The sequence below is a fragment of the Monodon monoceros genome, unplaced genomic scaffold (assembly GCF_005190385.1).
Source record: "Monodon monoceros isolate NGI ecotype Baffin Bay Population unplaced genomic scaffold, NGI_Narwhal_1 Super_Scaffold_3, whole genome shotgun sequence".
In the NCBI taxonomy this organism is placed as follows: domain Eukaryota; kingdom Metazoa; phylum Chordata; class Mammalia; order Artiodactyla; family Monodontidae; genus Monodon; species Monodon monoceros.
Window position 1 is genome coordinate 65,102,241 of NW_021703780.1, and position 14,162 is coordinate 65,116,402.

At 56.4% G+C, this 14,162-nt stretch overlaps 1 protein-coding gene across 5 annotated transcripts in view; it reads right to left on the reverse strand.

Annotated features, from left to right (window-relative positions):
- Nucleotides 1-14,162, reverse strand: part of CACNA2D2 (calcium voltage-gated channel auxiliary subunit alpha2delta 2) — a 138,238-nt gene that overhangs the window by 111,802 nt on the left and 12,274 nt on the right. For all 5 annotated transcript variants that reach the window (XM_029242944.1, XM_029242943.1, XM_029242942.1 and 2 more), the window contains exon 2: nt 711-792. In XM_029242944.1, coding sequence (XP_029098777.1) covers nt 711-792 — 82 coding nt within the window. The remainder of the gene's footprint in view (nt 1-710; nt 793-14,162) is intronic.

A 14,162-nucleotide genomic window follows, 5' to 3' on the forward strand; every position in this document is an offset into this window, starting at 1 on the left:
AGCTCCTTAAAGTCCAGCACGTACCTGGGAGCCCCACCCCAAGCACTCCAAGAGCTCAGCTCTCCAAGCCTCTGCGTTTCCACATAAAGAGCGATAGCTCAGGAGCCTGTGGCCCGACAGCGACACATTTTGCAGCCTTCTGGGGGTGACGGATGGCTTGCTCTTCACATCACTATTTCAAATATTAACATAATCTCCCAGGATGAATGTGGTCGCTCGTGCCTAATCAATCACCCCTCCCACCCCCAATACCTCATCTCACCAAGCACTCGCTTGCCACTTGTCTCGTGCTGCCTGCTCAAGGCACTGACTGCTCTCCGGGGCTGTTCGGCCTGGCCACCCCACTCATTGCGAGGACAGTCTCTCTGGCTTCCGTGCACAACTACACCCACGGGACCCTCCAGGACCTGGACTCCACTCCGTATGCTGCCTCAAAAACAGATCTCACCCTCCTGAAAAGCCCAACACCTACCCATCAGAGCCGACTAAGTACCACTTCAACATTGTGACCTGGGGAAGAGCAGGCCAAGACCCGAAGGAGTCACTGTGTCTCTAGCTGTTTCGCCACCTGCCCCCATGAGTCCACAGTGTCCCATCACGCTGGGTCCTCAACTGCACCAAGCTTTCCTCACTCCTTATTGCTGAAGCCCTTCCCCCACTTCCAGCTGGAACAGGGTCCCTAAAGGGAAAGCCAGTGGCACCAGGCTTACCTCACGGAGCTGCTGCACACCCCCAAAGATCCGCATCACGCCATCGATCTCCTGCTCCAGGCGCCGGGCCCAGTGCTGCATCCTGTGTGCAGAGAGGAGAGGAGTGTCAGGAGGACCTGCCTGGGGCTGGAACAGCCCCGCCCCAGCCACCGAGAGGCGACACGCAGCAGCCGCCCCTTCAGAACCCAATTTTCACTAGAAGAGAAACAGAGGCTGGGAACCAGAGCGTGCCTCTGATTCCCTTTGAAGTCTGGACCCGGTGGCCCAGGCTCTCCTCACGTACTGTTGGACAGCCAGGGAGGGGAGCAGATTATAGTTTAAATGCACTGAGGGAGTCCAGCGGCTCCAAGAAGCCTGCAGGGAGACTATTTTTCACCGTGAAGAGCCAGCCCTTGATGCTGCTCCTCTGAACATGGGGACTCAGGATACCAGGGAGGAGGGGACGTGAGTGAGCCTGGTGTCTGCTGGATCTCTGAGCCTTCTGCCCCAAGGCTGGGTGGCACCTAGGTAAGGGGAGGCAACATGAGAGCTGCTGCCACCATCAAGTCACTGTGTAACCTGGGGCAGGCCCCTGCCCCCCTGGGCCTCATTTAAACCGTGGACATGGAGAGCTTCCTGCTCAGACGGCCCTCGCCTTTCCAGTACCCTAGTAAACAGAGGCTCATCACTAGATGCCCCACGTGAACTGTCTACCCACAGGTCCAGTTCAGACTATCCCACACCTTTCTGGGGGCCTGGCAAGCCCCATGAGCCCTTCACCAGAGCCACCAGCCTGAGCAGGTCTCCCTTGCACTGGTGCCACGCTGAGCTCGCTTTAACCTATCTGGGTCTCACTATCCTCCTCCAGAAAGTGGGGATAATTTGGGGCCACCTTGTAGGGTCTGAGAAGAACACATGGGAACTGGAGGGTCAAGGGTGCTGCACAGGGATCTCTGTGAGGGGACAGGATGGACAGGTGGTCACAAGGTCCTGTATTCTCAGCCCACGCTCATGAACAGGGATGGTGTCTGGGGAGAGGGCTGGCTTGGGTTCTAACCTGTGATCCCACTTTAGGCAGTGCCAGATCAGGTGAGCAAAATCACACCAGCGCTTGCCAGGGCCTGCCGGCCAGAGACACTCTCCACACTGCCAAAAGCACTTTCTGCTGTGACCAAAGCCCCTGCCCTAATGCATCTGAAAGGCATCTCAACTTCCCCTTCCCACCAGACACAGAACAAAGCCTTCCCCGGGAGGGCTCATAGGAGAACTACCACACAGACTGAAATATGCTCACAGGTTAATAAGCACATCCCGTGAGGCCAGGTAAGGGTGGGGTGAAGCCAGCCCCCAGCTTCTGGAAGGGTACCCCAGGAGCCATGGGATCCGGGAGATTGAGTCTGGCCCCAACTCCTGCCCTGGGCCTGCTACCTTCCCCACCACCCCTACTGCCACTCGGGGCCAGGGCTCTTATAGCTCCCTGGGTCAGAAAAGCTAAAAGTCTTTACCCCAGCCCCCTGCCCCATATCCCTGTGGCTGGGGGCTGGGCCCTTGCCATTGTGTGTGCCCGCATCGGTTGGCATGGGAACTCAGATCAGGAAGCGGGCGGATCACTAATTGCAATTTGCCAAGCTGAATGTCAGGACCGTGATAGAAAAAAAAAGTCAACATCAAAAGAAAGAGGTATTGGGCTTCCCTGGTGGTGCAGTGGTTAAGAATCCGCCTGCCAACGCAGGGGACACTGGTCCAAGCCCTGGTCCGGGAAGATCCCACAGGCCGTATAGCAACTAAGCCCATGCGCCATAACTACTGAGCCTGAGCTCTAGAGCCAGTGAGCCACAACTACTGAGCCTGCGAGCCACAACTACTGAAGCCCACATGCCTAGAGCCAGTGCTCCAAAACAAGAGAAGCCACCGCAGTGGGAAGCCCGTGCACCACAACAAAGAGCAGCCCCTGCTCGCCGCAACTAGAGAAAGCCCGTGTGCAGCAACGAAGACCCAACGCAGCCAAAAATAAATAAATAAATAAATAAATAAAATCTAGTTTTTAAAAAAAGAGAAAGAGGTATCAGCTTCAGCTTGTTGCTGGCTGAGACACAGCCTGATGCCCACCTCTGCTCCCCACTGCAGGGGAAAAGCTAACCCCAAGCCCAGGTGGAGGCCAGGCTGCAGGCCAGGCTATGAAGGGTGATCAGGCCTCAACCACCAGGGGAGGTTTTTTGCTGGGGGAGGGCGAAGCCCAGCAGAGAATGGAGAGCCTGCTTGTCCCCTGGCTCCAGGTCACCGGGAGCTGATGGCTTGGCCCTGGCTGAGCCATAAGCACCTGACAGTGTGTCAGGTGGCTGTTTTATGCTCCTGAGACAGAGCCTGGGATGCTGCTATGGGCCACAGGGACTGGCCTACCCCTGACACATCAGAACAGGCACACCCTCCTGGGGTCTAGAGGTGGCTCTAGCCCTTGGTCTGGCACGGTGGGTCTGATGGGTAGACCCCAGGCCCCAGCTGCAATGCCCACCATCACGATGCCAGGGAAAACAAGTTATTCTGATCATTCACCTAAACCAAACCCAACTAGGAAGGCAATATGTGTCCAAGAGTTTAAAAGAACGTGATAGATCATTCATTTCATCATCACAGAGACATGAATTTGTGGGTTCCAGAGTTTGGCTGGTGTCCCAGTGCTGGTTCCAAGGGGTGACACATGGGACCCAGGAGGCCAGGAGTCAACTATGCACCTGCAGTGTTCTTGCCCAGAGGCAGGAGAAACCACCCACCAAGCCCGTACTAATCCTGGCCAGGCACAGTCATACTCACACCAACAGAAGGGCATGGGGGCTTTGAAAGGATGGGGGATGCATCAGGATTCATGGCGCCACTGGGTCAAAGGCAAACTGACCAAATCCTGCCTGGGGTCCCATCAATATGGACCCAGGTGCCTGCATCTCCCATTGCTCCCTGGCCAGACAGTGTGGCCCATAGGTCACCCCCCCAACAGGGTAGACCCCCCTGCTGGCTCCCCACATCCCTGTGATTTTCCATGCGATTCATTGAGATGACACTGCTTATCTCCAAGTGTCTCTAAGTGCCAAATTAGCAAGACAGTGAGGAGAGAGAGTGTCTGGGAGGAGGCACGTGCAGCCGGGGACTGCAGCCGGCATGATGTCTGGTGTGGCCATGACAGCCTCACACCATTATGTCCTCCAATGTGCCCAAACCTAGTGGGGTGCAGGCACTGAGCCCCCATTTCACAAACAAGAAAACTGAGGCCCCTGGCAAGGACAGGTGCGGAGCCATGTTCTACAGAGAGAAGCCAGACCTGTCTTCCTGGCTCCATCAGCTCCATGACCCCACCCTCCTAGGACAATGCAGCCTCTGGGAAGCCTAAGGGACAGGCTGCCTCTGTCAGCTGTGTGACCTCGGAGAGTTCTTGCCCCTCGGAACCTCAGCTTTCCGGTCTATAAACAGGGAAGATAATGACTGGCTGAATACCTTTCAGGGCCAAATCCACACGGAACCTTGATGGGCAGTATTATTATTGGGCAGTCCCCTGAGGGCTAGAAGCTCACCAAATACAGCCCTTCCTCGCTTCCCAGTGCTCAGAAAATCTTCCCTGAATGCCTGCTGGGGGGAGAGAGCACAGAGGGAGGGAACTGTGGAAAGGGTTTCCCTAATGGCTCCCTGTAACCCCCTGCTCCCCAGGCTGAGAGAGGCCGGGAGCAGGCACAGGGCAAAGATGTGTGTGTCCCAGGGCTAGAGGGTTGAGGGCAGCCCAGCAGGAAGATGACACCAGCTGCTGTGGGACTCCAGGTCTTTTAGTCTCCAGGGCATGTTTCAGAACCGAGAGGAGTATGTGAGGGAAGAGGAGGTGTCATCATTAGGCAAGGGAGCAAAATCATCCATATGTGGAGTGAGGAGCTAGAGCTGAGGACCCCCTTTAGCAGACAGAACTATCAAGACTCCCACTAGAAGGCTGGGGAGGCCCCAGGTCAAGCTACAAGAGCAGTGAAGGCCTCCAGCTCCGAGGCCAGATACACAGGCCCCCCAAGACAGGGAGGAAGAGGTAGGGAAGATGGGAGAGGGGAGGAAGGGAGGGGAAGGGAGGGGAGGAGAGGGGAGGGGAGGGGAGGGGAGGGGAGGGAAGAGAAGAGGGAAAGAGCCTGTATACAGATGCAACAGCATAGTTTAAACTGTTGCCAGTTGTTAATTTTATACGTGAAGCTGTTGATCAGAATGTGATTTAGTTGTACAGTATAATCCAGGCTTTTGGAATAAATTATGCAGAAAACTCATCTATAATTAAATCAAAAAAACAGAGACAGGTGACACTGCACGTTCACCCTCAGAGGGCAAGGGTAGGTGTGGGCGGCTGGACCCTGCAGAGGGACGAGAGGGAAAGGGGAGGGCTTTGTTCAAGAGCAGACAGGGGAAGGCCCAGGAGAGGCTAAGGCCCAGTAGGGGCGAGGATCTCTGGACCCCCACCTACCTCTGCAGGCCTTCTCACCACTCCCAAGGAGGCGTTTTCCTTGCCATCAAAGCCTTGCTACAGACTTCCTCTGCCAGGCAGACTGCCTTAATAAACCCCATTCCACTGGGGGCCTAAGAGCAGTCCGCAGCTCTCCCCTCAGCTCAATCAAGGCAGTCATCGTAGAGGGGGAGATGCCGAGGGTAGAACAACAAGTGAGGTGGGAGGAGTGGAGGGCAGGGCAGGGCTAGGCTAGGGCAGGTGAAGGGTGCAGGGGAGCAGTCACAGGGGACGCCACTTGCTGCCAAGGGTACTATGAGCCAAACTTGGCAATGGTGGGGGCCCACGGGTCTCCTGCTTCCCTTGTGACGGACTGGCCAATTATTCTTTCAGCTCTGGGGGAGGCAATGATTTAAAATAAAATGCTATTTAATTATTCTGATCATATTTCAGCTGGCCTGCCACCTCCCACCTTGGTGCCTTAGCAGTCTTCTGAAGGGGAAAGAAAGATAGGGCAGGAGGCGGGGTTAAGAGAAAGACGGAGAGACAGAGAGACACAGACATGAAGAGAGCCCAAGAGAGCTGGTCTAGAGGGCCTGGGTGTCAGGTTCGCCCCGTCTCACGGGATTACCGGTGGATAGGCAAGAGGGTCACTCCCCATTCCAGCCTGGAGAGGCCACGCAAAGCTCAGAGAGCAGTCGTGGCCCCTGCTGAAGCACGGCTTGGGACATGGCCAACCCCTCCCCAGGCCACAGTCCTGCTGCAAACAGCAGGAAGCTCAAGGCTGCACCCCAGGATCGTGGTACCTCCAGAGCCACCTCCCCCGAGGAGTCCTCCCCGACCACTCTGTGGATATCCCGCTCTACCTAGACTGAGTGCCCAGATTCAGCCCTGGCTCCTCCATGACCTTAGACCCGATGTGCCCTCTTAGGCCTCAGTTTTCCCATCTGGAAAATGGAGATAAAGCTCACCACTTGTCTACCTTCCAGGACCCCAAACAGAAGCAGGTGGAAACCACTGCCTCACGGAAGGGATGACTGCCCCACACACTCATGCACACACAGACCCATCTGAGTGGCGGGGCCGCTCTCCCCTGAATCCTGTCCCCTTCCTCAGACCTGCAGCTCATTAAGCGTGGGATGGCTGTACCTCCTCTTTGGACTGGGGCCTCTAGGTGGGCTGCAGCACTCCCTACACTACCTAAGAGACCCCGACACAGGGGAGACTCCTTGGGAAAGGTAGGGCCTCCGATGACCAGAGCATCCTTCCTGCTTGTCCGCTCAGGAGAGAAGACTCTTGGCCTCAACATTTTTCAGGACTCAAAGCCCAGGGTAGGGCCCCCAACCTTGATTTGATCACAGCCTCCCAAGAAGAGAGGGCAAGTCTAGCCAAGGTCATTCACTCTGCAGAGGCCAAGTGGGCCAAGCCACTCCAGACCCCTGAGATCAGAGTGCCTAGAGGCACGGAGACCAGTCAGCACTGACCTGGCACTGCACAAACCACAGTGGGGTGGGGGATGCACAGAGGCCTGGGGAGAGGGGAGCATGCTGGCTCAGCCAATTCACGTGGAATAAGGCTCCCCAGTTAGCCATCCACCACTTTACAAGCAGGGAAACTGAGATGCAGGACTCAAAGGGACAGGCTCACCGTCAGTGGATTTGTGATTCTGCTTAAGGGGCTCCTAGTGTAACATGGGGCCCCCAGGAGCATCGTCTCCACCCTACCCCCACCCAACCCATGCACACAAGGACGAAGGTAGCCCACTTATCACAAGGGATCCTCAGAGATCCCCTGGTGCTGGGGAGGGGCTGGTGCTGCTGAAGCTTAAATTAGTCCAAATCCATCGGCCTCAACTATGTGTGTCTTGGGACCCTGCCCAAATACTGCTCGTTAATGAGGTTATTAATTATGGGGCTGTCCCTTCCCTTTCTTTGTCGAGGGCGGGGGTGGGGGGAACCCTTCCCTTCCAGTGGGCTCTTGGCTGGGAGGCAGCAAGCCTGTGCCTCCCCGCTTAGACTAACAGTGAACAGTCATCCACTTTAATTAGGGTGCCAGGTCCAGCCCAGTATTTACTCCCAGTAGCCTGATGGGGGGAGGGGACAAGGCCTGGAACAAGGGAGCAGCTCAGGGCCGGAGAGCTGGGCAGTCCATTTGGCCCAGAGAGGGATGGAGAGTGTCCCAGGCTCACACAGCAAAAGGCCACAGCACTCTGCCTCACTCCCCACCGTCAGTGCAGGACTGAGGGCCCACAGGGGCAACAGCAGTCAGGGAAGCACACAAGGACTGGGGCAAGCCAGGGACATGCAAGCTGAGATGGGGAAGGAGGTTTCCCAGGGGAGATGAGGAGGACAGCATGGAAGGCCCACCTGAGCCTGATTTCTGTTTCTGCCATGGTTAGCTGTGTGACCTTGGTAACATCCTTTCCCCTGTTTGGGCCTCAGGTAACTCATCTAGAAAGTGAACTGCAGCAACACAGTACTGTGTCAAGACTGCCACACCCAGAGCCACAAGGTTCCTGAGCAGTCCCTCAGCAGGACCCTCCTCACCAGGCCTGGTCTGGGGTTTCCAGCAGCAGGAGAAGCCCATAAGGGGCACTGCTCCAGCTTCCACGGGAATGAGTTCTGCCCAGCAGTCCCAGGAGAACCAGGAGAGGGGCTAGAGAAGCACCAGGGAGCCGGGGAGACAAAGGAGGTGTGCAGCAGGAAGGAAAACACCGTTCTGCAGGAGAGCAGGGGACTGATTGTGGCCCAGATCCAGGCTGGAGGGCTTGGCCAGGGTGGGGATGGGCCCTGGGGCCGAATCTCCTCCAGCCCCTGCCACGTACCAGGTCCTGCTCTGTGGTCCACACCCAGCTCTGTGGTTTGGACTCTCCAGGTCTCAGTTTCCCTCTCTGCTCAAGGAGGGGTGGCCTGGGGCCTCCACAGGCCATGCGGGGATTTGTTTCCCAAGGGGTCTGACTGGGGCCTTCCTGCCTGCCTCACTGGGTCTGCACCAGTGAGGCCAGGGCTCTCAGTGCACTGCCTTAATTATCTTCACAGCAGTCAGATCATCCCCAGTCCTCAGAGGGAAAACTGAGGCACACAGCAATTGAGTGATGTGCCCAAGGTCACACAGCTAATGAACACCAGTCAGGATGATACACACCTCTCTTCAGACAACAGTCTTAAATGCCCAGCTGCAGCATGGCATGTCCACTTGGATGCCTAACGGGTCTCTCAAACTGAATGTGTCCTAAACCCAGACACTGACCTCCCTCTGCATCCCCTCCTCCCTTTTCTCTGCACCCCCTGCCTCCCCTGGCTCAGCTGATGCCAGCTCCTTGGTTCAGGCCCGAAGCCTCAGGGTGACCTGCAACCTGCTTTCTCTCGCACCCACATCCAATCTCTCAGCAAGTCCTGTTGGCTCCACCTTCACAGTCTGCCCACTGCCCTCCACCTCCCTGGCCCCCAGCCTGGCCTGGGCCGCCATCATCTCTCTCCAGGACAAGTGCAGTCACCAGTTCACTGGTCTTCAGCTTCTGTCCTTGCACCCCCTCCCCCGGGCTGTTTACCTCCACATGCAGCCAGAGCCCCCTGTTAGAACAGTGTCCCTCCTCTCTCAACACCAGGCCACAGCTCCATGACACTAGAAGAAAGACAAAGCCCGTCCAGGGGCCATACTCTCAATGGCCTCCTTGACCTCGCTCCTCAGGCCACACTGGCCTCCTCGTTGTGGCTTGAATACACTCCTGCACTCCCTGCACAGCCTTTGTACATGCCGTTCCCTATGCCTGGATCAGTCTCTCCTCAGAAGTCCTCAGGGCTCCCCTCTCATCTCCTTCAGTGAAGTCCACCTTGCCCCCCATTTTAAGTTGTACCCTCCCAGCAGCAACTGATCTCAGGTGCCCTCCTGGGGTTACTGCCTTCCTGGGCTGTGAGCCCTGAGGGAGGAGGCTCCTGCTCTCCAGCCTGGAGGAACAGGCACTTGGCTGAGCAAGCGCACCTCCCCAGAGGGGCCTGATCTCTCCGCCGTCCTGCCCAGCCTGCATGCTGCCGGCCACAGGAGCAGGCAGGTGGGTGTGCAGTGGCAGCCTGTGGAGGGGCTAGAAGTGCAGTGGCTGCCCCAGGGACAGCCACTTTCCCCGGCTCCTCTCCGTATGAATTATTAAAGCTCATTTATGATGGGCCTGCCCAGGCCTGTGGCTTCCGTGCATAATTCATGGCTCTCCCAGGAGGGCCGGGTGCTGGAGCAGCCACTTCTTCCTGGAAGCAAGGAAAGTGCAGGCACGGAATGGCCCAGACCCAGGCTGTCCTCCCCCCATCCCTTTCACCCTGTCCCGATCTCAGATAGCCCAGTACCTCTACCCACCCTGCCGCATCTGGGATTCTGGACACTGGGATTCTGGTTCAGAGCAGACTCACCCACTCCCCTCTCTGTGCCTCGGTTTTCCATCTGTGGACTGACGGAGTTGCTGGTTTTCAAACTGCAGGGAGAGCAGAATCATCTACCTCCACTCCCCAGGGGGCCGAGGACCATGGGTTCCCAAGGTACCAACACCCAGGTGTCATTGTTTGTGAATTTTCCAGCAATCTAGACCTGGGACTTAGCAATGAGCAAGAGGAGCTCAGGAACTAGTTAAGGCATCCCCAGAGAAAAGCAGAAAGTCCAGGCCAGGGACACAGGGTATGGAACAGTCAGTCACTCTGCCCAGGATCCACCATCTGCTCCCCAGGCATGGAACCACCTGCCTCAGTCACTGACACAGATCATGAACATTTGGGGTCTGCAGAGCCTCCTTCTCTCCCCAGCATGTTCCCCAGGTAGTCAGGTACAATGCAAAAGTAACCCCTGCCTAGGCCCATTTAACAAACTTGTAAACTGAGGTTCAGTGAGGCTGGCTCTTGGAGGCAGGGGTAGATATGTTGACACAGCCCCTGTGCCCAGCCAGGTGCTGTGATGGGAGAGCCACACCCAAGCCTGGTCTCAGAAGGTGCACAGCAGGGTTGAGGCACCTGTGGAGGTCACCTGGAGAGTGAAGGAGGAACCCAGGGGTCCCAGCTGCCTGTTCTTGCCCCACGCCAGTAACTGAAACCTGATTGGAGGTGGCAAGATAGGCCCTGTCCATGTGTCACCAACCACTCCAGCCAGATTCTATGATTCACACATCCCCACCTCCCCTCCTGTACATCCTCCCCACTCCCCAGCATGAGTCAAATCCTCTCTGAGCCACAAATAGCCGTCCTCCATGTGCGTCCTCGACATGGCCTCCTGCTGTGAGGAGGACAGAAACCTCTCTAGGGATCCTCTATTTCTCCTCAGGGTAGAGATCCCCCAGGGAAGTTGGCAGTGTCCCAGAGGACACACTGGGTGCAGAGGAGAGGTGAAGCAAAGACCAGAAAAGAACTCAACCCATCAGGGCAAGCTTTGTTCTCTGGCCTTGTCCCCCCCTACCTGGCCAAGTCACCTCTGCCAGAAAGTCTTCCAGGATTTCTCTCCACCTCTTCCCCCAAACCCACAGTCCTTACTCCACTTTACCAACCCTTGCCTTAGGTTGGAGCTGCAGTCCGGTCCCATCATCAAGCTTCCTGCAAAACTTAGCTTGCAGGATGGCAAAGAAGAGTCTTCTGGAAATACTTGGGGATAGATTTCCCTGAATATCCTCCCATCACCAGACTGGTACCTGCCCTGTCCAACCCCCTCTGCAGTGGGAGAGAGGCTGGAGGGCAGAGCAGGGAAAGGGCTTCTAACTTCAGCAGGTAGCAGAGCACCAAGGAAAGGAACAGATGATTCAGAGTACCCGTTGTGTGCTGGGTGCTGTGTGTGTGAGGCCACTGAAGTCACACAGCACCCTTGGCTAGGTGCTAACTGATTCAGGCCCACTTCGTGGATGAAGACGGAGGCCTAGGCGGTGAAGCAATGCACTCAAGGCCACACAGCCAGTCTGTGCTCAACCAGAATTTGAACCCAGCAAAGGATGGCTCCAGAGCCCAGCTTCTGTCCCCTAGGCAATTAGGCTTCCTTAATCCTAAAGAGGACTTCAATGGCCAAGATTCAGGAAATAGGGTGCAGGTAAGGGCCACCCCTCATTTATGATCTTTTCCACCTTTGCGAAGGGATCTACTCCAAATCAGGGCCCTCACTGCCTCCCCACGCAAGCCAAAGCTGGGTGCAGTCAGAGTCCTTCCTTTTACCCCACCAGAGCTACCCTGCTGTAGGAATGTTGTCTCAGCAGTGCAGAGCCCAAGCTCCCTCAAACCCCTCCCATGACGGGGGGTGGGGTGGGGAGGGGGAGATGCCCACTTCCTCTGGGATTTGCTCCTCACTAGTTAGCTCCGGGCTTCTCAGCGCAAGCCAAGCTGCTTGTAAATCAAATGTGAGTACTCAGACCACCTTGACTCTCCATGCTCTATGGTGAATCCTTTAGCAATGCAAATCCCCTCTGTGAGCTGCAATGAGGAGGAGCCTTCAGGTGCCACCCCAGCGGCCCCACCCCTTCTGAGAAGTCCCAGGTTGGTGGCCAGAACAAAAGGAGCCACTGCCTGGTGAGCCTGTGTTGTCCTGAGAGATGGCTTGACGAGTAGCAGGTTGGCCAAACCCAGTAGGGCTATCACAGACAAAATACTCTGCAGATGTTGCCAACCTTCTATAGATTCCCTACTAGCTCCCTCACTCCCCATTCATTCATTCATTCATTCATTCATATAGTTACTGAGCCAGGCTCCAAACTAGGCACCGTGTCTCCAAGGGACACAGTGGTGAGCAGGGCAGATGCAAGCCTGCCCTCGGAAGCTTGGAATTCAACCAGAGCAGACAGCTGATCTGATCCAGACTCAGTAAGTGGAGGGAGGAGGAGTCCGGCGAGCCTTGCGGGGGTGGGATGCACGGCAAGGGGCCTGACCCGGCCTAGGGGTCTGGCCAGGTAAAGGTGACACTGCAGAGCAGCAGGGCAGTTCAGACAGAGGGTACAGCACGTGCAAGGAAGGCTCAGCAGTGAGCTCTGCGCATGGTGATGCCCTATGAACACCCTCAGACTGACTATGGGCATAAGCAGGCTGCTCCCACACTGAGGCCTGCAGCGCTCCATCCTCAAGGACATGGTGAGCGCCTCCATGTGACGGATGGTGAAGGACAGTGAGCTTCTGAAATTGGGGAGATGAGGAGAGCGGGCGCAGTCAGTGGCTGGTAAACTAAGGGTTCAAGGAGCAGGGCTCTCTGCTCAGTCCTCGGCACCCAGCCTGGGAAGGCACAGCTCCACCTGGCCCTCTCCAGAGGCAAACATCTAGCTCTGACAAATCTCCGCTTGGATGCCCTAGTCTGCATCTCAAATTCAATGTGTCCAGTACCTGATGGTCCCCTGGACTGACTCTTCCCCAGCCTCCTCCAGCTTACCTGGTGAAAACTCTGTCCTTTCAGATGCTCAAGCCAAACCCCTGGGATCTCCTGAGACCCCTTTCCCTTTCTCACACCCAGACCATCAGCAGGTCTCAACACCATCATGGCCATCACCCTGGTGCCCCTCTGTTCACACCTCTCCCCGGGGGGGCCCCCACTTCAAAGTCATGCTAATTTTTTTTTGTTTTTTTTTTGGGGGGGGTAGGCGGGCCTCTTACTGTTGTGGCCTCTCCCGTTGCGGCTCCGGACCGCAGGCTCGGCGGCCATGGCTCATGCACAGGCCCAGCCGCTCCGCGGCATGTGGGATCTTCCTGGACCAGGGCACGAACCCGCGTCCCCTGCATCGGCAGGTGGACTCTCAACCACTGCGCCACCAGGGAAGCCCCAAAGTCATGCTAATTTAATGGCCCAGGCTGTCCTGGTCCCTGCTGCCCTCTGCCCTCCTCTCCTCCCACTCTCCCCTTTTTCTCCTGCTCTAACCACATCTCACCTCAGGGCCTTTGTGTTGGCTGTTCCTCTGCTTGGAACACTCTTCTCCCAGATACCCATGTGGCTCCCACTCTCCCCTCCTTCCAGGTTTTGCTCAAATGTTTTAGTGAGGCTCACTCTGACCTGCCTCCTCTAGTTAAATCCTCCCCCAAATTCATCCTGTCCCTTCTCCATGGCATTTGTCACCTTCCAACATAACATATCCTCTGTCTATATCACCTCCCCAGACTGTTGTCTGCCTGTCCCGTCAGTGCCTGGCACATGGCAGACGCTCATGAGTGTGGAGAGAATGAATGAATGGCAGGTTGTGGTGAGTGTCTGTGGAGGGAACAAATGTGCCCACAGTGGGGGAGGCACTGACTGGAAGAGGATGAACTGAGTGGGAGCCTCAGGTAGGACCAAATCCATGGGCTGTCCCATAGCCATGCGTCCCCCTCGCACTGACCTGTGGGCCACCCTTGCCCTGGCATTTGATTTGTTCTACGTTCACAATCATAAAATACAGGAAATATGATCCCATTTTAGAGTCCTTTTTTTTTTAACTTTTATTTAATTTTATTTATTTATGTTTGGCTGCATTGGGTCTTTGTTGCTGTGTGCGGGGGCTACTCTTCATTGCAGTGCATGGGCTTCTCATTGCGGTGGCTTCTCTTGTTGCGGAGCAGGGGCTCTAGGAGTGCAGGCTTCAGTAGTTGTGGCACGTGGACTCAGTAGTTGTGGCTTATGGGCCCTAGAGCGCAGGCTCAGTAGTTGTGGCGCACGGGCTTAGCTGCTCCGCAGCATGTGGGATCTTCCCAGACCAGGGATCGAACCCGTGTCCCTGCATTGGCAGGCGGATTCTTAACCACTGTGCCACCAGGGAAGCCCTATGATCCCATTGTAAAGGTTAGAAAACTGAGGGACAAAATGACTCATGGTCACATATGGGGCTCCAGCTCCTCCCCTCCTCAACCCCCGTACCCTGGGCCATGCTTTCTAGCAAGCAGCAGGCGGACGGCGCAGTGAGGCCACCAAAGCCCACGGCTCTGGGTCCCTCTAGACGGCCCCGTGATGTCCCCACCCTTCTCCATTTTAGAGTCATGGCCTCCTCCATACGCCACCGGTCTGGAAACCACCTGTGAAATATATTTCCCGCAGCGCTGGCTCGGGAACCA